Raw genomic sequence first — 27,541 nt, forward strand, 5'->3', positions numbered from 1 at the left:
CAGAGCTGGCACAAGGTGGGATGGAGGAAATGGGGCTGTGAGTGGAGATGAGTAGACATAGGCCATTAGTTCTTTGGGGAAGCAGCATCTTGTGGGAACAACCTGTGTCTTGTGCTTCTAAATGGCTTTGTGGGCTTGGGCCCTGAATCCTGCCAGTTCCCAAACCTGGCAGCTGAGGTCCCAGCCCCTTGTGTTTCTCTTTCTGACCAGCAGTTTGGCCTGGTAGCCCAGCACTGGGCTCCAGCTCACACTTGCGCTCTGTGAGAAGCCAAACAGCACATGGCAGCTGCTGGCTGCACCCAAGGGCTGGTGGCCCAAGGAGACACCTCCTCTCCAATAACAGCAGGTAAAGCAGGCACTAGGATACCAAGAAACCTCAATTTGAAACTCTGATGTGCCTGTGAACACCTGAGCCCTCCTGCCCTCCTCCCTGGGGCCCCTCAACACCAGCAGCCAGACCTTTGGGCTCTCTCTGCTTGCATTTTCGCAGAAAGACTTCATATTCAACCTTGTGTTTTCACATCTCCATATTCCTCCTCCAGACAGCAGTGATGAAGGCAATCCACCAAGGAAGGGACTCAGGCTCCCTTTACCATATCAGCAAACACCAAACACTTCAGACAAAGCGGAATGGCTTTGATGGTGAGGAGGAGGAAGCTCTGGGTGGAGGCTGCAGCAGGAGGAGCCCCTGGGAGCTGTAGGTTCAAACCTTCCTGGACTGGGCAGCGTCTTGAAATGGTGCCCCCTATTTGAAAGGAAAACTGACTGATAAGTAACTCAATGCTGCAATATGTCCCAAAAGCTTTACCTCATGGCCTCCTGGAAGCATTCAACTCCAGCAGCTCTATACAGGGTCCATCCCTCCTCAAGGATGGAACCTAGATGGTTCCTCAACCACCTGCACCTGGTTCTCTCCACCATTAAGCATGGGTGACAAATGTTACAGGACAACAGGAGCTCTGGAAGCAGCAACACTCACCAAGCAAATCACCTTTATCCATTTTATCCTTGATGATTGTCCCATAGATGATCTCTGGGTGTGCCAGAGGCTGAGTGCTGCTCTTCGGAGCCCCAGCTCAGTGCCAGCTCCACTAGCCAGTTCTGCTGAATTTGGCACTGGTTTGCCGTGCTCACATCAAACCCGTGCTGGGGCAGCATCGGGGCAGGGACCCTCCCATCTGTGTCCCTCTGCTATGCTGCTGGGCTCCTGATGCAGGCTCACCTATTCCTCTGTGTCTTGCCACAGGGATGATTTAGTGCAAAGCTTAACATGAAGCTAAAAACTGGTCTCCCACAGCCTGGGAATCTGGGGGATAAGACACAACTCCTGGTCACCTCACATTTACAAGGGGAGGAGAGACTGCAGAAAGCTTCTCTACCAAGAGGGGTGGTGGGTGAGCAGTATGGGTGGCCCTGTGGGGTGGCACCACATCCTGTAACACTGGGGTCCCAAAGCGGGTATGCCCAGATCATCCTTCAGAGAGGTCCCAAAGCCACCCATCGTGCTCCAGCAGCTGCCCAGCCTCTTGAGGCGCTGGGGTGGAGTGCAGAGCTCAGACCTGAGGGCAGGTTGCTGGGAGCTGGCAGAATTGCTTTTACCATTTCTGTGTGCAGATCCACAGGACGCGATGGAGGAAACGACAAAAAACTAATGCCAGGCCCTGTGCAAAGGCCCTAAACCAGCCAGAAATTCACCACCAGCACCCAGAGCATGCAGCACTGCAAGGGTGCAGGCCCCTTTGGACACATTGCCCTTCCACAGCCGGTGGCAGGTCTAGGACAAGTTGCACGTGCTGCCTTTCCACAGGGTGCGGAGGACAGGTGAGCTGTGTCCCAAGCCACTGTCACACACAATTTTTTAAGCAATGCAGGCAATTTTTTAAGACTGCAGGAGTGAGCCCAAACCTCCAAGCCTGAGCTGAAGCCCTTGGTTTGTGGGCTTTATTGATTTGGCCACATCGGCCAGAACAGCCTTGGGGAACACCTAAATGCTGGGCTGCCAACCTCCACCTAGGAAAGGGCTGTTTGAGGTTAAAACACTATTGCTCTTCCTTCTGCTGTTGTTGCTGCCTGTCCTGAAAGCTACAGGTCCACTCCTTGTCTGTCCTGACAGCACAGCTGGTGAGAAGACCATGATTTGGCCATCGCGGGTGGTTGTGTACTGCTGGGGTGACTGGAGCAGTCCTTACTTGCTGTGCTCTAAGTGCACCGCCTTTTCCCAGTGCCACCAGCATATGATCAGCTCCAGAGCATCGGCAGCCCTGGTGAGACTCAGGACAGTAACTTGTCACCACCCGACTGAAGTGGCAAAGGTAGCACTTGTGCTGCAGCTCCACCACAGGATGTGACCGGTGTGAGTCTGGAGCACCACCACAGATGGCTCCTAGCTCCTTCTTGGGGTGGGGAGGAAAGATCCAGAAACTCCTCCAATCTGAACATAAAAATGCCCCAGCTGGGTCAGCCCTGCAGCCTGTGTAACCACATCTCCAGCAACAGAACAGACTATGCAGAGGAAGCACGTGCCTGCAGCACCCACAGCTGCTGGGTTAGGGATATTAGCAGTACATCCCTGTCTTATCCTCTGACTACCCGTTTGTGGAGCTATAGTCCATAAACTTGCCTAAATCCCTTCTGACCCTGAAGGGCTGCAGAAGATAACTGCTCCTGTATAAAGTATTCTCCTTTATCTGCTCCTCCCTGATCTCTTCCCAGTTTCACTGACTGCCCCACAGTAGCTCCCTGAGAATTACAAACAACAGAAGTAGCCCACAGCTTGCTTTCCAAGTGCTGATGTCATGCTGGTTCCCAAATATTATTCATGAACACTGACATGCAGGCTGAAACCTGCAGCTCCAGGCAGGCACAATCACACATCAGATTCACAAAAAGAACCAGGGACAACTATGGAGACTGTATTTATTATTATAACAGAAGAGAGGCTGCTTTACTGATCTGTATTTACAAATCTGTTGGCAAAGAAAGTAATATCCAGTGTAATTTATTAGCCTATTTTACAGCCCTGGCAAGAAGCATTCATTTGTAATAGCAGCAAATGCCTATGATTTGATTGCCTGCTACAGCTAAGTGCAAGGAATAACATGGATCACCAGTCTGGTGGCTGGCTGCAGACACATGCAGCTGCAGCCCAAAGAAGGGGGCAAGCACATGGCTGCTCCAGCCCTCATGGGGCCAGGATGTGGCACCCTGAACCTGTTCAACAGTTCAAATTTTGGCAAAACATGGCAAAGCTGGTAACCGCCTGCCTGTCTCTGTTTCTGTGAATGTGGCCCCAAATCTGAAGCATGAGGTGCTCAGCACTTTGGAAGGCGAAACAGAGCTGAACTCCTTGGAAGCACTTGGATAGGACGAGTGTGTGAAGCAGATCCTTGCACATTTTTTGGCATGTTTGACACAGCTAATCCTGACAAAGAAACAAGGTTTCCTGGACCACAGAAGCATCTGGTGTAACAAGGGGGACCACGACTCTCGGCTCATTTGGCCACAAAATGGATTTGCACTGTGGAGCTCTCTGAGTGAAGTTGTGCCCTGGAAACCCCACTCACAGAGAGAGATTCAAACAGACACAGGGCACCCTCTGCACATGGCACGTTGTGTCCGTGCCTTTGGTTTAGGTTCAGACATCAGCTTGAAACCTCACTCCTTGGCTCCTGCAATCCAAAGAGGGCGATTCCAGGTCCCCACTTGAAAGGGAGGGGGTGCAGAAATGCAAATGCAACCTTGGACGCTACCAGTAGGCTTAGCATTGCATGAATGATCCCAGCATGCAGCTCTTTGCTGCAGATCTGCCTCCAGCACAGAAAACACTTCAGATGAAAAGAATAATGCCAGGATGCCACAGAATTAGAGATTGCTGCTTGCTAAGGAACATGCAACAGTATCTGGAGGCTGCAGGGAAATCTACGTGCTGCCCCTTGCTGTGCCTCACTTCTTGGTGGCACATGGAAAGCTGCAGGGGTTTAAAAGCAAAAGAGAGGACACTGAGCTGACAGTACTCTAGCACGCTCCACTGCACCTCAGCTGTTTGGACCTGCCTCTTCCCTTCCTTTCCTACACCCTCTGCAGATCCAGTGAGAATTTGGTGGGAAAAGCACTGGTGCCACAGCTGACTCCAGGCAAGAGGCAATGCAGCTGCCCTGCCTGGAAGGGCACACCGCAGCACAGGGGCACTTCTTCCCACTGGTGGTCTTCCCTGTTTTCTCTGGACCAGGGCTGAACCAGAGGGTGGGCAGAGCTGTCTGTGAAGGACCTGGTGCCAGGAAATGGGGTTGCTGGAGCCGCGGAGGCCGCTCTGAGCACCACCGGCACATTCTCAGCTGTTCTTCAGGAAAACTGGTGTCAGCTCATGCGGCACATGCAACAAGGGCCTGGCAGAAAGGAGCTATGAAGCTGGTGGGGTTACCCCTCAAGGATATGGCCCACATTAGAAGGATGCCAACAAGACTGTTGCATCTGTAGGCGGCCAGGTGTGCAGCCTTCCTCTTGTCCCCAGGCCCCATGGTGTGGGTGGTGCTGATTTAGCTCCACGCAGGGATGGTCCCACAGACCGACCACACTGCTGTGTAGCTCTGAAACCGCCTAAAGGAGAGGGTGAGGTGGATGCTGTGCTGAGCTGGCCTGCCTGAGCTCCCAGGCACAGGATGTCTGTCTGTCTGGCCGTCCAGCAGCAGAGGCTCAGACATCTCTCCTCGGGTTGCAATACGTTTCCACTCATCAGGGCAGTCCCAGGAATCCCTCTGCCTCAGTCAACCCCCCACACCTTCACAGCTACCTACCAGCAGCACCATGGGGTGCCAGAACCACCCTCACGCCTCCAACCAACAGTCTGCAGAGGTAAAGCAGGCTGGCTTCATAGCAGTGGGTGCCATCCCTGTGAGGCAGTTATGTCCCCCAGGACCAGCTTGTGCCACAATACAGGAGCGATGTCCTCCTACCTGAAGCCAACTCTTCCTCCAGAAAGGAGATGGAGAATCTCACTGCCTCAGGCAGCTGTCTCGTGGGTGTCACAGCCCTTTCAAAATGCAGCCAGTTCTGTGGCTCCAAGGAGGAAGCCTTCCCCCCTCTGACACACAGAGGCCTGGCATGTCCAAGGACTTCCAGGTCCTGCTGCTGAAATGCCCAAGCCTTTCAAGAATGTCTAGTCCTTGTCCTTGAAGGGACATGTTGGGAGACGTTCAGGGGCTAACCTGGGGTGTGAAAGCAGCAAGGACAACAGAAGAAATCTAAGCAGAGAGGAGAAGACTTCAGGCACCCAATGACTCCCTAGGGCAATGTCCTGGACCCCAGGGCCAGTGCCTCAAACCAGCCCTTTGATGAAGCTGGTGTCCAAGTGTACTATCAGCATGCGAAGGAAGGACATTTCCTTGCGTGTGTTCTCAAAGATAATGCGAGGGTCATCAGACTGACAGCGCAGGCAGTTAGGGGCCATCACCATGGCCAGGTTGTTCACGTCCATCTTCGTTCTGCCCACATTTGATGGCTGAGCAAAGATCTGCAGGTAATAAGGAAAAGTTGAGCTGTAGCAGTATAAAAAGGGCAAGAGACTCCAGACATGGCCTAAGAAGAGATGCAAGGACAGCAGAGATGTGGCCTCCTTGAAGGACAGTGCCCCAACAGCCACAAATTCACGGGGGAAGACCACCATGCTCTTACTTGGCTGATGGTGTGGGAGTCTCAGCAGACAGGGAACATCCTGCAGATCTATACCTTTCCCTTTGGGACCAGCCCCATACTCCACAAGATCAAGAATATAGTTTATTGCTCCAACAAGGGACAAGCCCAGAAAACCTCCCTCCATTAATCCCACCTTAAATACAAATGAGAGATCCTAAATGCCAGCTGATGGCGCACTACAGATGACCTCCCTTGTGCTCTGTGCTCCTGGCTGGCATCAGAGGCAAGGATGGTTGGGGCTGCCTACCTGCAGGAAGTGTATGAGGTAACACAGCACCAGTCTGTTGAGCTCCGGCAAAAGATGCACCACAGCCACGGCAGCGTCAGGGTTCTCGTAGTTACTGATACACTCTTTGTAGAACTGCTGGGGGATCACAGGCTCCTCCAGCTCCCGATACCACAGCTTGAGGAGAGAGGCTGGGCAGAAAGCAGAGGGCATGAGAACAGCTCTGGTTACCTCCCCACCATGTTCAGAGACAAATTTGGCAGAGAGACTGAATGCCTCAGGAACCGGAGGACAGAGGAAGGATTCTGCAGTTGTCCCATTTCACCTTAGAGGTCAAGTCAGAGTTGCTGGGAACAAGAGTGCTGCTCCTGAATGACTCCCAGCTGCCCTGCAGGCTGCTGGGCTCGTACAGCCTCACTCTGATGGACCCTCCACCACCCCCAGTGCTTTCCCATGGACAGCATTTGGAAAAGCAGCAGAAAGGCACAGAATAAAAAGCCAGTTGGTGAAGACAGCTTGCAGAGTACAGCACTGTGTACATGTCCCCAGACAGCAGCATGCATCCTGGGCTGCTCCTGTACCTTCCCCTCTGCACTGTACCATGGCTAAGGCTGCACCGTGCACACATGCAGCATTCCCCTACCTGGGATGTTGGGGTCACTGAGGCCACTTGGGATTCTCCACTGATCCACCTGCAACTTCAATGCGTTGACTTCATCTATGTCACCAGGTATCCTGCGAACAGAAGCACAGCAAGGATGCTTCAGAGAGCACACAGTGCTCGGCAATATGCCCAGCGTGGCAGCAGGCCAGCAAATGGTGGCTCCAAAACTGTTTCTGAGACCCTGGGGAGAAGGGAGCACACAGCAGCAGTACCTACAGAAGCAGTTCGTCAGAAAGAATGGCTTGTCTGCTTTTAGACACAGTTTTAAGATGGGTGTGGAAGAAACACCTGTCTCCTTCCCACTAACTCAGACATCCACTGCCATTTTGTCCTCAGAAGCAGTTATTTCCTGTAATTGGGCCTCCCTGCAGCACATTCAGGCCAGACAAAAGAAGCACCTCTGGCTAAATAAGCCAAGATATTAGAAACTAATGCAGGGCAAAGTTGAGTCTTCTGCTAGCTACCTTAAATTACATTTAATAACTGAAAAACTAATTAAAGTCTTAAAACAAATAACAATGAAAAAGAAAAAAAACACACAACCAAACCAACCCCTGAACCCCTGTGTTCATCATACGGATTTTCTTGTCTCCCTTGAATCCTCACATGTTCACCCAGGAGCAAAATACCCTGAGTCTTGCGCATCACCAAGGCTGAAGTGTTGCATTTGATGAACTGCTTTTATCCGACAGATTCTGTCATCCTTTATAATTGCTTTCAGTCACTGGAGAGAGTTCTGATTGGCACCAGTCTGCCTTTCAGCATGATATGTTCAGGGAGATCCCACGTGTGATAATTATCTGTAACTTCTCCTCCAGTGTTAATTACCCATTGAAAGCAGGAGAAAAGCAGCAAAGCTACAAGCAGGGCACCGTAGTGAGTTCATTGCAAGCTGCTCTTAGAAAAGCTCTCTCCTCTACAGCCTGCCTTCTGCAAGGGACACTGCAAGTCACGGCAGTACAGTGCTGTGCTTTAGTCCCTGTTTGGTGCCAGTCACTCCCAGTTCAATTCAGCTTTCCACCTACTGGGCCATCCCTGCACTTCTCAGCATCAGCATCCCCCCACCACAGAAACAAGCAGGACACACAGGCTTCCTCCAGAAGAGGTGTGGGAAACTCACACACCACAGCTGTAGCTGCAGGCTCCACCAGGAACCCAAAAGCTTGGCCCTTCCCTGTACTGGCAACTACTGTTTAAGTTGTGTTAAAGGTTGGATATGGTGCTTAGGGACATGGTTTAGTGGGTGACAGCAGTGGTAGGGGGATGGTTGAACCAGATGACCATGAAGGTCTTTGCCAACCTTAATAATTCTATGATAGAAGTTCAGTGCTGTGCCTGGGTATGTGCTGTCACAAGTGCCGATCACAACTACAGTGTCCCCTCTGTGCTAATGCATGCAAATGGACTGATGCTACTTAAACATATGATTCCTGAACCTAGAGAGGTTGTTTGTTTTTTCTTGTGATCTGTGACAGGGTGCTGTTCTCAGGGAAGGGGAATCACACGGAGGTCAATCTTGATTTCTTAGCTTTAAGGGCTGATAGCGTGGGTGGATCAAAAGCAACACAGAGTCGCAGAAGCTCACCTGAAAATCCCTTCTGTCTGTTCTCCTCCCAGTGCCAGGACCTGCTGCGACAGCTGCGTCTGCACCCACGGCAGCTTGTGACCCGGATACATGTCCTGCTGCCGCAGCATAATTTCCTCCAGAGAACTGCCAAAGAGTGACGGTGTCACGATGGCATTTCTGGCGTGCGTTATCTCTTCTACTGTTGGTTTACGGAGGCCCTGGGGACAGAGGAGAGCTCAGTGCAGCTGCGGGCTGAGAGGGCTGCTCGTGCGTGTGCCACCTTGATGTCCCCCTGGGAGCCCCTTGCAGCAGCACAGCTCTGGTTCTGCGCGTGCCAAAATCAGGAGGGCTCAGCTCATTCATCTCAAAAGGAGCACAGAAGCTGCTGCCTGCTGGCAGGAGGCAGCTTTGGAGAGTTTGAGGTGTTTCTGCAGGGATTTGTATGTGGTAACAACTCCAGCAGCGCTGGGTCTGAGGCAGCTCAGTTGTGCTGGTGTGGCAGAGGAAGGCACAGGGCACGTGTACAGCAGCCCTGGCACCAGGCAAACACTTGGCCACGGGACAGCTGGAAAAACAGCCCTGGGAAAAGAGAATCCCAGGCATGTTGAAGCCCAGGGCCTGGCTTTAGATCAGGGAAAGCTTCACTCTCAGAGCTGCTAAAGCTCTCTGAGAAGCAGGCACCAAGGGAGCATCCAGGACATGTTTCTTCTGACAGATGCTTTGGAAGAGGCTTTTAAGATTGCCTGGCGAGTGACAGCACAGAGCACAGGATGGGATGGGTGCTTCTCCCGTGGGCTCTGCTGACCCCTCAGTGGGCAGCAGCAGGCAGGGGCTGTGGTGGCGTGTGATGCATGCCTGGACGTCTCCTGCTCTGCCCCAACAGGGACGCCCTGGAGCCATCACCCCTCCCGAGGTATTTCAGCTATTTGCTTATTGTACATGGAGTCCAGATGGCAGGGAGGCCCCGGAGGGATTTGCAGAAATAAAAGACAACCGGATCTGGCTCAGAGACTTAGGATGGACAGGTTGGGGCTGCATGCCAGCGTTCACAGCTCCGTGTGGAGGAAAGGGAGGAGGGGGATGCCTGTACCAAGCATCTCCACTGCATGACTTTGGAAATGGGCAACTCTACAGTAAGCCAGCTGTAAGACCAAGCCCAGGCAAGCTCTGCAGAGATGGGCATCCCTTGCACAGACAGCTCCTACTGCCCTGGAGACAGGCAACCATCAGCTTTGTCCTCCATGTCCCCAAAGCAAGCACTCAGTTCTGTGGCCAGCAGCACGGCAGGCACTGCTCTCCAGCAGGAGCACAGCAGGAGCCAGGCAGCAGCCTTGTCCCACACATCCACAGGGAGAGGAGCTGTGACCAAGCCTCCTCCACTCTCTGTATCTCCATTTTCCATCACTGAATCAGCAGTGGCCTCCAAGTACCACAGGACAGATTTCTCTGGGACCTGGAAAACCGAGTGCCATGCAGGCAGCCTGAGCCTCCAGAACTGGGGCAGCAACTCACCTTTTTGCCTCCGGTGACGGCTACTTTCTGGAGTTTGCGGTAGCAGTATTTGGCGTATGTGCTGATGGGCAGACCTGGCAGGAAGGATAAACAAGACGTCAGCCCACAACACTGTGCACCCGCCATGCCGCAGATCTTTGCAAAGCACCAGCGCAGTGCTTTGCACTGGTACAAATGCCCGCCCCCATTTTGCGCAGCCTGTTCTGCAGGCAGGGCAGAGGCTGCCGAAACCTCACGTGGAGCATGCCGATACATCGTGGCCCCAGAGAAAGGCAGTGTCAGTGCGAGTTATTGCTTGGCCTTGGAGGGATTTGACTTCTGACTCAAGGCTGGCACTCTGAACCTCCCACCCCTGCTTGTGCGGATCACAGCCCTGCACACACACAGTCTGACCCCGTCCTGACTCAGTGCTCGGCGTTCACAGCCTGGGCACGCATGTGAGCATGAGTCTTCGTTCCCTGCTGCAGAGCCAGAGTTGTGGGACTCACACACACAGGACTGGGTATTTAAATATTGCTCGATCTCAACCAAAGAGCATGCAGAGGCAGTCTCTTGCCAGGAAAGATTTCAAGTGCTTTGAACACATTGTTTATGATTCAAGAGCTGGGATAGTGAGAGAGGCAGCAACGTGCCAGGGCTGGAGAGCACTGAGCCTAAATTCACGACTCCAAGGGGAGGCACAAAAAAATGGAGACCATCTTCCCAAAGCCCTGCAGGAAGCAGGGCTTTCCTGGCACTTTCCTGGCAGCAACCTCCTCCAGCACTACCTTTTAACATAAAGCTCACGTGTGCTCTGTGATGCATGGCAAACCTGGCACACCAAAGCTCAGGAGTTTCGCTGCGAGAGCTGCAGCCCTCTGCAAGAACGGCTGCTCTTGTTGTGCTTGGTTCAGTGAACTTTGAGGGTGAGTGGAGCCAGGATTCACAGAGCTAATCCCCCCATGACACCAAGGGAAATATTTGCACTGACAGAGCACTGATTGCTGGGAGAGTTTTTCCAAAACCGTTGGCCTTTTGTTCTTTTTCAAATCAAGCCCAAATTGCTTGCTGAAAGCAGTGAATAGATCTGCCCTATTTGATTCCTTGCCAGGCTCAAAGCTTGCAGCAGAGTTCAAAATACTTGTGGCTTTTAAGATCTACATTCTGGTCAGATGGTGCTTATTTCAGATCAGCCTTTCAAGCACTCTGTAGCTTAGGTAAGCTGGTCAGGATCCTGGAGTTCCTCAAATCCTCTCAATGTAGAGAGAAGACAAGCTCTCCCCAAGCAAAATGACAAGTCACGAAGGGGAGAGCTGTGCTTTCCTCCAGAAAAGCTGTGCTTTTCTCAGCCAGCAGACAAACCACAGCCCTTGGCTCCCCTAGATGAAACAAGCACACCCTGCCTCAATGAATCTGGTCGACTTTAACGTCTGGAGTGCAGCCTCCCTGCTACACTGGAGAAATGCCAAAGGAGGTACAACAGCATCCCACAGGCAAAAGGAAAGTCAATTTTAAGAATTTCTCTGGGGAATATCAAAAGCAAACTACTCTCTGTATGCAAAAATCCTGCTAATTCCAGACATGATTTATACTGGGAATGTCTAAGAATTAAAGAAAACAAACACAGTGAACTGCTTTGTGATGTTTCAGTACGTTGGGTTACTGCTTCTGTTGTTAAAAAGTACAGACCCAAAGTGAAGGGTGCTCCAGATTACAGAGGAGTGAATGGGAAAAAGACTGCACTGTGTCTATATAACTGAACAATTACACATGAGGCAGAGCCTTCAAAACTAATGATAGGAAATACTTTTTCACATTGTAATTAGACCATAAAGCCCATGATCACCCTAAGACTTTAACAAGGTTTGCAAAGGAACTGGTTACTTCAGAGAGCCTGTGCTGCTGACACGTGGGCAGCACCAGGCGGTGTCTGGGAGAAGCCTGTTTTCCCAGAAAATACCCTGGGAAAGGCGTAAATCCTACATCCTGTGCTGTGTGCAGTGAGACATCCTGCTCCCAGTGATGCTCAAGCTGCGGCCTCTAACCCAAGGCGGGCTCTGGGGCCACTCATTGACCCATGGAATTTTACACAAATAAACTGAAAACTAAACTCGCCCCCTGCACAAGGGGCTGGACCTGCTACTGCTCATGGAGCTGCATGGCAAAAAATGCAGATGGAGCCTTAAGGCACGGGGTGATGGGCTTGCTGCTGCCACTGGCACAGAACGCATGGCAGCTCCCTCAGGGAGCCGTGCCTTGCAGGAGCAGCACGCGTTCCTGTGGCGCCTGAGGTCAGCCCTGCTGCGGAGTGTGGAGGAGAGTCAGAAAGGCCCAGTAGCTAGTGGTGAGCTGGAGAGGAAAGAAAGGCAAGGGAGATGAGGAGGATTCGGCATTAGCCACTGCTTTTTGCAGCCATTGGCCCAACTTGACCATCTGGCAGCTCTCAAAACGCCCAGCTAGGGACATGCCCGCAGCACAAAACACACGATGCAGTCGGGCTGTCCGCAGCAGGGCGGCCAGGTACTGCCTCCCCTCCCCGGCTGAGCCCCGTGGTGCAGGGACAAGTAGCGTTAGCCTGTATGGACAAGGACAAGCTAACACAAGGTAACTGCACTTCTCTGAGCACATGATGAGCCTGTAAAATCCAAGCTGATCTGTTATTTCCTGTGGTACCACAGTAGCCCCAGGAGCTCGGGAACAGAAGACTCCTCACAACCCACACAGTGAAAAACAGTTTGCAAAGGAAAATATTTTTCCATGTGCTGGCCTAAAAACACATGCAAAGAGCTTCCTGAAGAGCCTCTCCTTTTATAACAAGTTGAAATCCAGGCAATGCACATGCGGGAGCATACCTTCTGGAACAGACTTGAATGCCTTCCTGCCAAAAAATGTCTTAAAAATGCAGCAAACAATGTGGATTCAGAACCCAGCCACAGGACACATATTTTAGCACAGCAGAAGCTGTTGTCTCAATATTTCTGTGCTCTACCACTGCGTCTCACAGACCTCAACCTGGCCCGAATCCCTTTGTGCAGACAGGCTCCCAGGCCCCCAGCTGCCTGCCCTGCTCTCCAGCAGCAGGGTAGGAGCCTCCCAGGCTTTGAGCTGGTGCTGTGCTCCTGGTTTGGATATAATCAAGCAGTTCCATCCACAACAGTGCCTTAGCCCATCCTCCCCCTTCCTTACACCACCAGCATGTTCCTCTGCATCCTGGTAATGCTGCTCCATCACCATTCCCTACATGTGGACTGCCAGACTTCATCAGCCCAAAGGCCCACATGAGTCTGCAGCCTGCATCAACTGCCAGAAGAAAGAGAAACAGACACAGGATGCATGAAAAATGAGTATTCCCCTGCTAAGATCTCCTGCTAACAGCATGTGGGAGATACCCTGCGGCAGCGGTGCACCTGGACCATTAACCATTAACTGACAGACCTCCCTTCTTTGAATTTGTCCCATTTCTTCCTAAACCTGTTTGCATGACACCCTGCTTTGCAGACTCGTATAACTTCATTTTGTGCTTCCAGACAGAGTACTCCTAAACCTGCTGCCCAACAACAAAGCTGGGTGGCTTCCAATCCTTCTGCTGTGACAATGAGAAATTTTCTTCCCCCTGGGGACCCCAGTGCCAGGGCACGTGGAGCGGGCACAGGCACAACCGTGGCTGAACATTGTTTTGCTCTCTGCCCCTTTTCTAAAAGCTCCCCATTTTCTGTTGGTTTTCTGGCTGCTTCCCAGCACAGTTTTCAGAAATCCATATACAGGCTGCAAAATGTCTTTTCCCACTTGAAAGAGCCTCCCCCTGCATGTGCAGTTAAGGACATCTCCCCCATATACGATACTTTCCTTTGCTGACCCAATTTCCTCTGCTGCTTGATCACTTAGTTACCCTCGTGAGGTCCCTCTGCACCTTTAGTTTTTACAGCCCTGCATAATTCTGTACCAACACCAAGCTGTCAGCTCGTTATTATCCTCCTTGTACAGACTCAGACCAAAGCCCAGCATACATTCCTGAAGGATCAGCAGACAATCCTTCTTGTGAAAGCAGATCATTTATTTCTTCTTGTTATTCTTCTGATTTTCAATGGATTACTGATCCATGAAAGGATCTTGCACCACCTTCATACTTCATTTACTCACAGAAAATTATACCGCAAGATGAAGATTGCAGAAGTAAGCGTGGGAAACTTAAAAATATTTTTTGGGTGTTAATCACTGCTTTAACTCCATTTTTCACTGAAAGACATACATGCCTACATATATACTATTAAAGTCTATTTGAAGATAGTATATTTCATTTCTGTTTGGATTTCTCTGTAAAACAGATGCATACAGATGCAGTAGCAGGAAAGCATCTCACAGCTACTAATGAACTCCTTGAAACAACCCAGGAACTTCAGGGAACTGCATCACACCCACGCGACACAAGGAAAGCAGACATGCCTGGTGGAGCAACTGTAAGTACCCCGAGGAAAAACCTGGCCCTTTCAGCAAGCAGCAGATAGCACCTGGCACATTCCAGCAGGATCGCACTGGATGCAGCTGCAGCTCCCCTGGACTCTCGGGGTCAGACTCCAGAAAAAAATCCTCATTGCCAGCCCTCTCTTCCTGCTGCTCTGTGCCTCCCTTGCTGCACCTTGCAACCTTTACAGCAAGCTGGCAGGAGCCCTACAGGCAAGCTCAGTTATTCCAAAGCCCCGTTCCATTTCCAGAGTGGGTCTTTCCTGTGCAATGAAGTGCGCAGGGTCCTGTGAAGGGAGCAGCATGTGGCCTGTCATCAGATACCCAACTAAGTCACAAAAGCATTTCTGACTTTCAAGTGCTTCTTTCTGGAAACTTCATAAAAGCTCTCCTGGTGTTCTTTTGAACACAATGTCACATGTATATATATACACACACATATATACACAAGTAAAAACTATCTCTATATTCCTAAACCCACCTCCAGCACACACAACACAGACAGGGAATCACACAGCAGAACTGCTCAGCCCACACAGGCTGAGCACACCCTGTGTAGAACAGATCAGGGAGTTGTCCCACAAAGATATCAAAATCCCTCTAATACAAGCAAGATGACTTTTCAAAGGCTCAGAGTAGACTGAGCTCTTAAGGGCCTGAACAGGAGAGGAAAAAGACATATTCCTACAACATGTGTATTCCCCCATGTGATTTCAGGCCTCTGCACTTAATCCCGCAGGAGACAGGCTAGTGAGAGAGCGAAGGACAGAAGCTCACAGCAGGGGCTGTGACCAAGGAGCCTCCTCAGCCACTTGCCACACCTGCAGGTGCCACTGAGCAGCAGTGACTCAGGGCAATCACCACTGGAGTGCAGCTGCGATTTCCACGTTTTCATGCACCTGCATGATGCAGTGAGCCAGGGCTCAACGACGCAGGAAGCTGGACTCCAGCTCTCCACAAGGAAAGACACCGAGGCTATGAGACAAACTGCTGCCTGATAGGAATTCATAGGCTTGACTCAAGTTTCCTAGAAACAATATAAAAACTTGAATAGACTTTAGTCCAGGAATATTTTAGGCCAGAAAAAGTATTATCTGTCCTCCTTCAGCCAGAAGTAAAAACTGGAGTAATGCTACTATAAAAAACAAACAAACAAACAAACAAACAAATAAATAAAAAGGAGCAATAGCTTTTGTCCATTCAGTAGAGATGTTATTTGGGCCCTGGACCACAAGACCACAAGACCAATGGACCTGGCCAGCCCAGGAAACATGGACAAGGAGAAGCCAGTACTTGAAAGAGAAAGGCAGAGCTCTTTGCCAGATATTGATGCCCTGAAGGTCCTCAGGTTGGGTGGTGGCTAACAAAGTCCATAGCTACAGCTGAAGACAGGTTCTTTCCACAGTGCTGGCTCACACAGCCTTTAACACTGACATATACTATACAGAAGTCTGCAGCTTGCACAGACTGGTTGAATTACTGCCCCAGGTCTGCATCCAACTTAAGGTCCCGTTTTCTCAGTCACCTGTCAGCGAACGGGTTCCCACCTACCACCACACTGCTACCGGGGCCCTGTGCACTGCCAGTGGCCACCCACACTGCTCCCAACCCCTCTCACTGGGCACCTGCAGTGAAGTTTCCTGTATCTAAGTCTATGCACTTAAAGAAATGGTCTGATTTTCAGCAGAGCTCAGCAGCCCAGCCTGTCTGAGGTTAATGCCCTGTTGGCTCCCTGTATGCTGTGCCCCCTTTTACCTTCCTCTTCGGTGTTTTGTTTCCTCTTTTTCCTGGATTTTGAGTTCTTCTTGTTTTTCAGATCCACAAGCTCCTTGATGCGCTGGGCAACTGAAAATTCAAAGCACCATTAAGTGAGCATTGAAGGGGACCAAATGTTCCCTGTCCTCCTCCCCTTCAGTGTGGTGGAAAGAGCTTCTGGATTAATAACATGGAACGTTAAAACACCAAAGCCCAGCACTGCGCACAGACAGGAATGAAACCAGCCAGCCTAGCTCCAGCAAGGGGAGGTCTGCTTGGGGTCCTGTACCACAGCCAGCTCCAAACACAATGTGTGAGGGGCCCAGGACATCATTCAACTTCTCTGAATAGCTGAATAGTTAAGGAGCGGCTTCAGGCAGCAAACTTAGGCCTAAATAAACTTACTGCCCAAATACCAGAAGGTATAACCCACTCAAATAGTTCAGATTACTCCTCCTTGCTGCCTGGATCCTGGTGCCAGCAGGGTGACATTACAATCCTGGGACAAGCGTAGCTGGAGGAAAAGGATCTGGGGGAGAATCCTCATGAAAACCCTAACCAATACTGCACATCCAGTGAGACCAGAAGGCAAGGGTTTGCATTGCACCACTGCTGCCCCCAGGACCCAGATGCACATGTTCTCTTCAATATCTTTATCAACGATCTGGATGAGGGGATCAAGTGCACCCTCAGTAAGTTCAGAGATGACACCAAGTTAGGTGCCTGCACTGATCTGCTTGAGAGTAGGAAGGCTCTGCCAGAGGATCTGGGTATGCTGGACTGATGGGCTTAGGCCAACTGCATGAAGTTCAACAAGACCAAGTGCTGGGTCCTGCACCTGGGGCACAACAACCCCAAGCAGCGCTACAGGCTGGGTGATGAGTGGTTGGAAAGCTGCCTGGCAGAGAAGGACCTGGGAGTGATGGTTGAGACTCTGCTGAATATGAGCCAGCAGTGTGCTCAGGTGGCCAAGAAGGCCAACGGCATCCTGGCTTGTGTAAGAAGCAGTGTGGCCAGTAGGGCTAGGGAAGTGATCATCCCCCTGCACTCGGTTCTGGTGAGGCCGCACCTCGAGTGCTGTGTTCAGTTTTGGGCCCCTCGCTACAAGAAGGACATCGAGGTGCTCGAGCGAGTCCAGAGAAGGGCAACAAAGTTGGTGAGGGGTCTGGAGAACAAGTCCTACGAGGAGCGGCTGAGGGAGCTGGGATTGTTCAGCCTGGAGAAGAGGAGGCTCAGGGGCAACCTTATCGCTCTCTACAGGTACCTTAAAGGAGGCTGTAGCGAGGTGGGGGTTGGTTTGTTCTCCCACGGGCCTGGTGACAGGACGAGGGGGAATGGGCTAAAGTTGCACCAGGGGAGGTTTAGGTTGGATATTAGGAAGAACTTCTTTACCAAAAGGGTTGTGAGGCATTGGAACGGGCTGCCCAGGGAAGTGGTGGAGTCACCATCCCTGGAGGTCTTTAAAAGACGTTTAGATGTAGAGCTCAGTGATATGGTTTAGTGGAGGACTGGTTAGTGTTAGGTCAGAGGTTGGACCAAGTGATCTTGGAGGTCTCTTCCAACCTAAATGATTCTGTGATAATGTCTGCACCTGCTCCGAGGATTTGTGGGAGACTTCAACTTGTGTTTGAAGCCTCAGGGGGACATAGGCATTCTGGTTTCTTGATTGAGACTGGACGAGCCACAACAAGCACTGCTAAAATAGTCACAAATCAGCCAATAAACACCCTCCAGGTTGGAACTTGGCTTTTCTCTCTTTTTTTTTTTTTTTTTTTTTTTTCCAAACAGGATAGTACAACAATTTAAAATTGGAGCAATAACCAGATATATGGGTTAGGTAGGAACACCTGCCTTTCCAGGTAATGCTGGGCTGGTACCCGAGATTTCTAAAAGGCATCTATTCATAACCAAGCCATTATTCTTCAGGGTCCCTGACTACTTGCCATGCTAAGGCCCATTTATAGCATTAACAATGGCTCCCTAAAAAGGTCTGTACTAACATAATTTATTTTGTTTTTCCCCCTTCTTCAAAGAACTTCGAAGACATCAATCACATCTTCAGAAACCCAAGTTAAGTCTGTCCATGGCAGGGGCTGAAGTGGCTCTTTTCAGCACTGATATTGCCATGATGCTCTTTAAGATGAGCACAGTCTAGGGCTGGCATTTTTTTTTTGCCAGGCACAAGTGGGAATTGTAGGGGGAAGATGAGCTGGTGGCTGCTTCATCCTGCTGAGGAAGGATGGACTCATGCAGTGCATGGTGCTCTCAGGGATGGAAACCACAGCACTGGCTGGTGACTCCCTGTTTGTTGTTTATTATTTAAATAAGCCTCTGAATAAATGTCAAAACCCACCAGAGTGCTGCTGGGGACAGAATGTTATGCATGAAGCACTTACTGTTTTCATCGCTGTCAAGGTGGCGATAGATATAACCTTCCAGGTAAGACTGGAATTTGGGTGATGGGGAGAAAAAGGCCAGACTGATGGCCATCAGTTCCCAGCCCCATGCCAGGCTTCGGTAGCATGTATTATCTGTTGTCTGACGGATCAGTTGTATGTAGAGCTCGTCCCGTAAGCCTTGCATGCTCCAGCACTTGGTGACCGTGACCAATGCCACGTGATTGCGGTCCATGCGTGTCTGGCGATCTCCCATGTAGCTCTGCACCAGTTTGAACATCTCACATGCCTCTTTTTTGATGGCACGGTTGCTAGTGATGAGCATTGGTTTTTTGATAGAGCTGCCGTTCCATGACAGCATGTTGGAGATGGAGATCCTGCGGCGGAAGATGCCCTGAGTGTGCATGTTCAGGTTTTTAGAAGCCCAGTCTGCCATGCTGCTCTGGGAGATGGGCTTCCGTAGAGTATTGTAAGGGAAATGATATCCTGTGCAGCCACCGGGCTGGCCACTGTTCTCCTGCTTGGGGTCCACCTCTATTGTCCCAGGCTGCAAAGGAGAACAGATGTGTTAAAAAAAAAAAAGCAGCTTAGTTGACTCCTTATCCTGACAAGAAAATTAACAACAGTGAGACATGAGGCTACCAGCAACTGTAAAACAGTGAATCTGTACAAAACAAGGGGTTTTGCAGAGTATGTTACTGACAACTGTAGTACTGCAAGAGCCTGGCTGGCACAGTCACACACTTGACACTGTCCTCAGGGGAATCTCTGGGATGTGGGATAACGGGGCTGATTATAAAAGTTGTTCCAGGGCACCTGGAGACAGCCCAGGCAGGAGCTGGGCTGACTCCTAAAGGAGCCATGCAGTGATGTGGCCACACCAAGGCTCCAAGTGTCTCCCTGCTCTTCACCTCCCGGTTTTCCTGGAGCCAGGGGAGCCCAGGAGGAGGGTGGGGAACACCAGAAGGTGGCAGACTAGGCAGCCAGGCACTCCTACCTTCTTGCCTCCACCCTTTGTAGCTGCTACAATCCCATAGCTGCTTCCTGCCTTTAATATTTTTCCCAATTCTAGTAAGAAAAGACAAAACAAAATCATTGTTTCGAACTGCCGTCAGGAGCTTCTGAGCTTTGGCAGCCTGCGCCTGCAAAGCCTCTGTATCCAGGCATTCAGAACATGCATGTCAGGTCCACCAGGACTTTCCTAATGGAAATACTGGCCAGGCACACAAACTGGGTAGGAAAAGCTAACAAATGCACTGCAGAGCACGAGCACAGCTACTTTGATGGCAAGACTGATGCCCAGGTAGGATAATCCTACAAACCAAGGAGGTATTTTGGGAGGAAAGAATGGTAATTCTGGGGGCAGGCAACAAGTCTGATGCAGTCACAACCCCGGGACGAACACCCTCACATCCACTGCTGCATCAAGCTCTGTAAAAGCAACTGCTGAGGTTACCACTGAGATCTGAAGGCTTGATGGGGATTCATGGGTCTGGGTGTCCCAGGACACTGGGCAAGGACCAGGTGTACACAACTACACCTACAGCAACAGTTAGATGGGTGCCCAGGGGCTGCCATCTACACCGTGCTCAATTACAAGCTCCAATCACACAATTTCGGGTGTGTTTGAGTTTGTGAAGTGAGAGAGTTGGGATACCTGCATGAGCCAGCTTCTCCCACCACTGGGGCTGGCTCTTACTGTAACCTACAGAAGCAGCACGACCTCCTGATGAACACGCCCAGCCCCGCAGCATCCTCAGAGAAGATCCAGGCTGCGGATACAGACCTGGCGCTCCTGCAAGTGCCACTGCACAGGACTCAGGGACACCTCTGCAATGGATCCCTACTTCTCCAAATTAAATTAGAATTGTTCAAAAGTACTGTTTTAGTTTTTCTCTTCTTCAGAGGAGCACAGACAGTTGATCTCCACACATGCTCTCTACCAACCCAACTTATCTGCTCCAGGTACAAGCCCTCTGATCACAAGGGTACAGACACCAGCAGCAGAGACAAAGGCCTTCCTTCCTCCCAGACTCCGTGGGCAGTTTTTACATGCAGCACTTGTCCATTCTTCTTCCCCAGCCATCTCTAAGGATAACTAGATAATTAGAGCTTTGGCATCACTGATCCCAAGAAAATTATGGGTAATAACTACTTGTGAGGAAAAGACACTCATTTTGCTTGTCTCAAATTCTCTATTTTGGATGGAAGTGGCAGCCTGGGACATGTACTGAACTCCAGCACCCAACAAGTTGTTATAAGAAACAGACTTTTTTGTTAGACTTGAAAATCCCACATACAGCAACTAAGTGCTGAACAGCCCACATTTCACTCTGTGTTCTCCAAGGAGATCTCAGCAAGAAGGAAAAAGCCAAACAAGATAACATTGACATTTTTGGTTTTTAAAGGAAAACAAAAATCCTGTAAGCTTTTTTTCATGGCAAAACCAAAACGAAACAGAACGTATGTTTTCCTGTCATTGCAGATTACCTTTAACTTGCATGCCACTCTGGATTCCAGACCTGGCCCACAATCAACCCCAAAAGACACGCTACTTCTTAAACATCCAGAGCAAGTCAGTAATCTCCTTTTTAGTAAGGAGGAACTGCTGAACTCATGACAGAGGCTTGTGTGGTCCAACCCTTCCCTATCTTACACCCAACATGTACCTACATGTGGATGACAGTATCAGCACACATCACACTCCATCTCTTACTGCCAGCCTCTGGCACAATCATTTTTGGTTTTCTGCTTCATTCTGCTTCTTTTTCATCCCTTGAGTTACCCCTCCATCTCCACACCATCTCTGTGCTGTCTAAAAGTCACTGCCTGCAGTTCTCCCTGCCATCTGCATCCTCAGTCCACCTTTTATGCCCAGGGCTGCTTTTCCTCCTACCACTCTATTTACTCCTTCAGCGTGTCGTTTCTGAGGATCCACCTCCTCATGCTCTCCAGAGGTTCAAGCAGGCTCTTGCTTCTCTCCTCTTCACTCTCTAGAGTTTATCTCTAAAATCAGCTCACTCAACTACTCAGCTATTACAGTTGTGCTGACAATACACATTCATCTCTGCTCAGCCTGTCCTAAAACTTCTGCCCACCTTCCTGAGATAATTAATTTCCTCTTCTCCCAATTCTCATCCCCACCACACAGGTCCAGTGTAGGATATTGCTAGTGACTCAATCTCTGCGCTGCCATTTTCATAGTAGGCAGCAATTGTATCTCAGATCATTTCTGAATACAGATTGTTTAGGGACTCATCTTTACCGCATCATCCATCTCCTCACATCTTCCACTTTATTCTCCTTCTTTGTCCTACCCACATACAAAGTATTCTTCATTTTCAAGGTTATTTACAGTCTATGCCCAACCCATCTCCTGTGCATCATCAAGAGTCAGCTTTGCCCTGTCACTGTGATGAGGTGTAACACATCCTGAAGACGGGATAGCAGCCTTCCAGCAAGTCTAAAGAGGTTATGAAATAAAACCGCTGAACTATCTGCAACATGAGTCATGTGTAAGCTCAAACTACCCTGTGCCTGAAAAATGGAAAACGGAGGAAAAGTGACTTCAGTTTTAAAAAGGTTTTCAGGTGAAACCCAGGCACTACCGGTCAGAAATGATAATAAAGAGAACGCACACTGAAATCTGATACAGCAGGGATGTGTCTGCCTGGCTCTTAGAGAACAGTTACACCTCACTCATTTACTGGAGCAATCCAGAATGGTCAGGGAGCTTTGCTAAGTTTCTTTGTGAAAGGTCAGGGACTGATAAATAGGAGAAAAGAGAGAACAAAGGGTTAAAAATAACTAGTCACTTCCCATGCTGGAGGGCTGTTATCAGCTGCATCCTACAGAAGAGATGCAGAGACCTGGGCTGTGCAGTAGTGGTGAAATAACTGGAAAAGTAAGCAAAGAGAAAGAGACAAAAACTGCACGGGGTATTAATATTATTTATTATAAGCTAAATCTGAACTAAAACCATACAGCATGAAGTTCCTCCAAGTCCAAGCAGGAGAAAAGATGGCAAACTAAATCCTGAAGAAGTGCAGGATTTAGTAGAGAAAAGTAAGGTAGAAGTAAGAGTAAGGTAGGGAAAAAATGGATTCATTGTGCAGTCATGCTTATGGGCTCTAAAATAGGTATTTTCACCAAGAATCTGCTGGGGACATGATCAACAGCTTTCTGAATATTTCAATTCAATGGTCCGTGGGGATCAGAAGGGAGAACATAACATAAAGTACTATTAGAATAACGGCAGCGAACAAGAGAAGATGCTGCCATGTTACCATACACATCCTGACGCCTGTATCCTGTTCACCACTGGTTCTGACCATCGCAGCTCAAAGAGGACATGGGAGGGCTACCAAAGGATAAACAAGCACCACTAAAATGACCAACCAGACAGCAGATTTACAATGACCAAATGAATGCCTTTTAACAGCAGGTATAATTCTACCACTGAACTCTCTGCCATGAGGTGCTGTGGGGACTCAAAGTGAGGAGGCTCCAAAAGGCGGCCAGCCCAAGCCATCAAGCCATGGCAGAAAAGCTCATCAGGGATTACTAAACCAACAAAGTTTCAGATGCAAGCTGTTGGCTCTGTGCTGTGGCATGCTGGCAGGACATGACAGGAGAAGCAGAGCTGCCACCTCACTGTGTTTTTTCCCCTCATTTTTTTCTGATCACCCTGAGCATGTTGGACACCTGACCTGACCCATCTACATCCTTCTGAGTGCTTATGTCCTGGCATCTGTCTTTACACTCTCAGAGAAAGGGTGTTTTGCTCTGTTTGGACAGAGCTTAAGCACAAGACAAATAACTTGCCACGACACAAATAACACAGCAGTGCTGAGGGCTTGCTGGACAGGAATACAATGCCCTCCCCCATCCACACGCTCCTCTCACACCACTGGGGTCTCCACCTATGGAGCTCTGAAGTTCTGTAAGCCATTGCTGTTCTGCAGGCACACCGTTCTGTGCACAGCACATCTGCTAAATCCACCCATGAGAGGACCAGGCTCAGCATCACACAGTCCAGCACAGACATATGAATTAACCCGATGCAGGTTGGGAGGTACCTGGGAAGAACGACGCATAGCACCTGATGAAGACAAACTTGTCTGGCTGGTCACATTCTTTTCTAAAGAATCTATTTTCTCAAAAGTCCTCTTCTGCCTCACTGTGTCCTGTGGAGCAGCCACATCATTGGGAAAGCTGCCCCTGCTCTCCATGCCCGGTCTGTACAGAGACCTATTACTAGCCGAGACGTCATCCCTTGAGCTCCGGTTGATGCATTTTTTCAAGTGGTCTGACTGGAATCTGACTTTGCTGCTCTCTGCTGGGATGCCACTCTCCAGACTTTGAGCATCAAGGCTGGCTTTGCTTCCCCGGCAAGCTGCTGACCTGCCCACCACAGCACGCATCTCAGCAATCAGCTTATCATTCAAAGCCGTGAGCTCACTGCTGCTGCCCACAGAGCCAGGTCTTCCCTGACCTGTCCCATGCCTCCTTCCTTTCCTTTTTCTCAAACTTGGAGAAGGGCCAGTTGAGTAACCAGAGTCCTGGTGGCTTATACCAGTTTGGTACTCTTGAGTTTGCAGGCTGCTCTGTCGACTGTGGTGGGCTTCTATGCTCTTGAGGACATTGGCTTCCAAGATCCTCCAAGACTGCTTGAAGCTGTCCTTTGAAGCAAGCTGACCGGGCAGTTTAGTAGAAGCATCAGCAGTTGCAGCAGCAGAGTGGGAGAGTTTGGAAGACTGATCAATGTTGACCATGTGTTTTATGTATTCTTTGCCAGCCGGACTGTATTCAGTGGAAGAAGGATTTCTGGCATGCTTCTTTGCACCCTGCTGCTGTTGTATACTTGGATGCTGTAACAGTTTGGTTGGTTGCAGCTGCTTCTTTAAGCTATTGCTCGGTGACCTTGGTGGAGACATCCCACTCATACTCATGCTTTCAGTGTCCATATCTACTGGTGGCTCATCGTAAATGGGCGACTCTAAAGATGGCTCATCGTATATAGGTGCAGGGGAGGCATACTTGGGGGATGCAGGCTGGGGAGTTCCTGCCTGGCTCCTTGGAGGTGTTGGAGAAGTTGGACCATTCATCAGCACAAGGCAAAACCCACCATTCTCTGTCTTTTTGATCTGCATAGACTGCTTTGCTTCTCCTGCAGGCATTTGCTTGGCGGCTCCAGGGCTCTGGGACATAGACTGAGGCTGAGCATATATGGCTGCTTTTGGAAGAGATTTTTGGCTGTTGGCCTCTGGAGCACTCTGCAGCTGAAGGGAACTGCTTGAAGAGCCCTGTACCTGCTTTAAACTGTTCACTTTGACCAACATGGCTGCTTTCGTTCCTGGCACAGGCTGCCAGTGGGTAGGAGTGTCCCTAAAGGAAAAAAAGACACAAATATAGAGTTATTTAAGAATTATGTTAACTTATCCCTATGTCTATGTTAACTTAATCCCCTATGTCTGCCCAAATACCGGACTGTTAGTCTCAAAGCGCCTGGAGATTCCCTACGCAGTTATATCAGCTCCTCATTGTTTTTTTCCTGGAGATCCCCCTTCCTGAAACAGATTGTTGCTATGCACATGAGAACTCTGAGTTACGAACAGCAGCACAACGACATGAAACAAGTTCATACTTGTCCTACTACAAGCTGTCCGGTATCAGGAGCACCAAGACAGGAGGCAACCTCCTCTTCCCAAGTCTAATCAGACAGCACGACCAGCTGAAGACCAGCAAGCTGTTCTGAACTACTCAAGCAGTGAGCTGAAAAATAATCCCAAGTGTCTGTCTTTGGACTGCCAAATTACAACAGCAGAGCAGAGATTTTCTCAATCTATGTTACAGCAAAACCTATGAGGTATACAGGAGGTGCAAAGGGGTGTATGTCCTCAGCTCCTGGGGTGTGGTAAATCTGTACAGAGCATGCTTTCAGTCTGGTACAGATGCCCTCCAATCTGGTTCCCTTGGCCAAACTTCCTGGCTCCACTCAGCTCTCACAGCTTTGAAATCCTCTTCTGCTAGGGGTATTCCCTGCCTGGTGACAGTGCTCAGCATCCGCCACAACCCAGCATGCTCACTGCAACCTCCCAGCCCCACAGGCGCGTTCTGCAGCGTAATAATGACCCCCCCCTCCCCCCCGGCAGTATCTACAGTCAGTCATTTGTGGGCTCTGAGGAAAAGGGAAAGAAAAGGCTGTTGAACCAGCCTGAGATTTCAGGTCTTAAAAGTCACCACTGTCCCCAGGAAAAGTCCCCTTGAATCTGGCCCGGTTTCTTGTACTCTCTCCATGCATCCACTATCAGGCATCACCAGGTAAGACGCAAGGGTGCACTGCGTGTCCCTGGCTGGAACAGGAGGTGCTCCCATGGCACCTTCAAAGCCATTTTTCCCTATTTGAGCCTTGCCACTTGCTCCCATCCCTGTGGCCTCCATGAAGGTGGTAAGACCCACCACCCCTGCATGTCCAGGGCTGCCTCTTGGCCGCCTGGAGATGCCAGTGCCTGCCTGCACCATCCTCCTCGAGCCCTGTGGGATTTATCATGACATCCCAGCCCTCTGTTGCTCTGCACCTGCTCTCCAGAGACCTTCCTCTGCTGAGTCCTGGCCATCACTCAGCACAGTTTCTCAGAGACATGCAGGGACCAGGCAGGATAACAGTAGGAGGGAGTCACCATTCTCTGGGGTGGCTTTCATGGGTCCCTGCCTGGGGGCTGCATGCACCAGACCTTGCCTGAGCACTTTCATCCTGCACATGGCCAAGCAGGGGCACTGCTGAAAACCTGGCTGTTCCTAGAAGAGCTCCTGAACCAACCTGAAGAACCAGAGCAGCAACATTTGGTATGCTTTTAAATGAGCCTTTTTGACACCCACCCCTCTGCTTGGCTGTACCAGCAGCTGGCAAGGAGGTGAGCCTGGCAAGGAGCCACGTTAAGGACAAGCACAGCAGATCTGTTGCTTGGCTGGAGGGCTGCCATGGAGCTCAACACCAGAGGCACAGAGCAAACCTGTACAGCTGAGATGTTCACCAGTAGGTTGGTAAGTGATCGATGTGACTCAGCTGTCTGCTCTCTGCCAGCCCAAAGCAGCATTCATGTCTGGACCAGCACCACTCCTCCGCAGGGTCCCTCTCGCTCTCCCCAGGACTGTGGCAAGGAGCCCTGACCACCACAGATGGTCTCCTTGGGTGCTGCAGGGCTGCGATGCCATCTGTAGGACCCTGCTCTATCACATTTTTCTGCAAGATGCGTGAAGAAGAGTGAAGCCCTTGACTTGGCCCTGTATGCCCTTGGAATAGCAATGAGGGATCTGACTGGGAAAAACGCAGGTGCTGCGCTCCCTTGGGAGGAAGAGCTCCCTGCGTGAGACCTGACCCAGATGACAGCTCCCTGCTGCCCTGTGTCCTACCCAGGGCCTCAGAGCAGCCATTCCACCCCTCGCCCGGTCCTCCCTTCAGAGAGGAATTTGCACATAAAACTCAACTTCACAAAATTCTGTGATTGCTTTGTCTGCTGTTAAGCTATTTCTCACATTCAAAACAAAAGGAGATGGGTTGCCTCAGAGAGCTACACCTGGACACAACGGCCTGGAGAAGAACCCCCTGCACAGCCGCTTTCTCTGTCTTTGTCATTTCTTTGGGTGTTGACACCTACGAAACCTCCGGAGTTGGCATAGCCCAGCATTAATCTGCCCCTTCCACTCCCGTCAGCTAAAAAGGGATGACTTACCAGGCCCTTTTGTGTTACAGCCGAGCAGTGTGGCCAGGCAGGGAGGGCTGGGACGCTGCCCAGCCTCAGAGGCAGGAGGTGAGCAAAGCCACTGCACTGCTGCTGCTCCCCAGCCGGCTGTGGCCACCATTTGGGCGTTAGAACCGGATCAGATCCGCGAGCATTTCCCCTTGCTCCCCAGCAGCACCCCCAGGGTGTCCCTGCGGGAACAGCAGAGCCGTGCCGCTCCAGCCAGGCCATGGCCACCATGCCCAGCAGCTTTGTAAGGTGATGGAATCACAGAATCATAAAAGTTGGAAGAGATCTTCAGGATCACCCTACTACCACTGATGGAGAAGTGCAGTCCCTAAACACGTACTGTATCCGAGGGTGCCGGCCTGATCTCAAGCACAGCATGCCATCTCCAGCCTCTCTGCCAGCTGGATGTCAGCAGTTAAGAGGTACCACCGTGGAAAGAACAAGGCTTTTCTAAAAAGGCCATTTCCACAATCATGAACAAGCTCTTGGTTCTGCATCCTGCTTTCCTCAATCCCATCCCTGGATGGGGAAAAGATC

The 27,541-nt window shown here is 50.4% G+C and overlaps 1 protein-coding gene across 2 annotated transcripts in view; it reads right to left on the reverse strand.

Annotated features, from left to right (window-relative positions):
- Nucleotides 1–2,909: 2,909 nt before the first annotated feature.
- Nucleotides 2,910–27,541, reverse strand: part of LOC309884344 (rho GTPase-activating protein 39-like) — a 50,198-nt gene continuing 25,566 nt past the window's right edge. For both annotated transcript variants that reach the window (XM_082773215.1, XM_082773216.1), the window contains exons 3-10: nucleotides 23,330–24,638; nucleotides 18,252–18,798; nucleotides 15,856–15,945; nucleotides 9,661–9,734; nucleotides 8,167–8,366; nucleotides 6,561–6,652; nucleotides 5,939–6,108; nucleotides 2,910–5,509 (exon numbers count right to left, since the gene is read on the reverse strand). In XM_082773215.1, the coding sequence (XP_082629341.1) occupies nucleotides 5,315–5,509; nucleotides 5,939–6,108; nucleotides 6,561–6,652; nucleotides 8,167–8,366; nucleotides 9,661–9,734; nucleotides 15,856–15,945; nucleotides 18,252–18,798; nucleotides 23,330–24,638 (2,677 nt within the window). In that variant the 3' untranslated portion in view covers nucleotides 2,910–5,314. The remainder of the gene's footprint in view (nucleotides 5,510–5,938; nucleotides 6,109–6,560; nucleotides 6,653–8,166; nucleotides 8,367–9,660; nucleotides 9,735–15,855; nucleotides 15,946–18,251; nucleotides 18,799–23,329; nucleotides 24,639–27,541) is intronic.

This window comes from Aythya marila (genome assembly GCF_965140915.1).
Source record: "Aythya marila genome assembly, chromosome: 16".
NCBI classification, from domain to species: Eukaryota; Metazoa; Chordata; class Aves; order Anseriformes; family Anatidae; genus Aythya; species Aythya marila.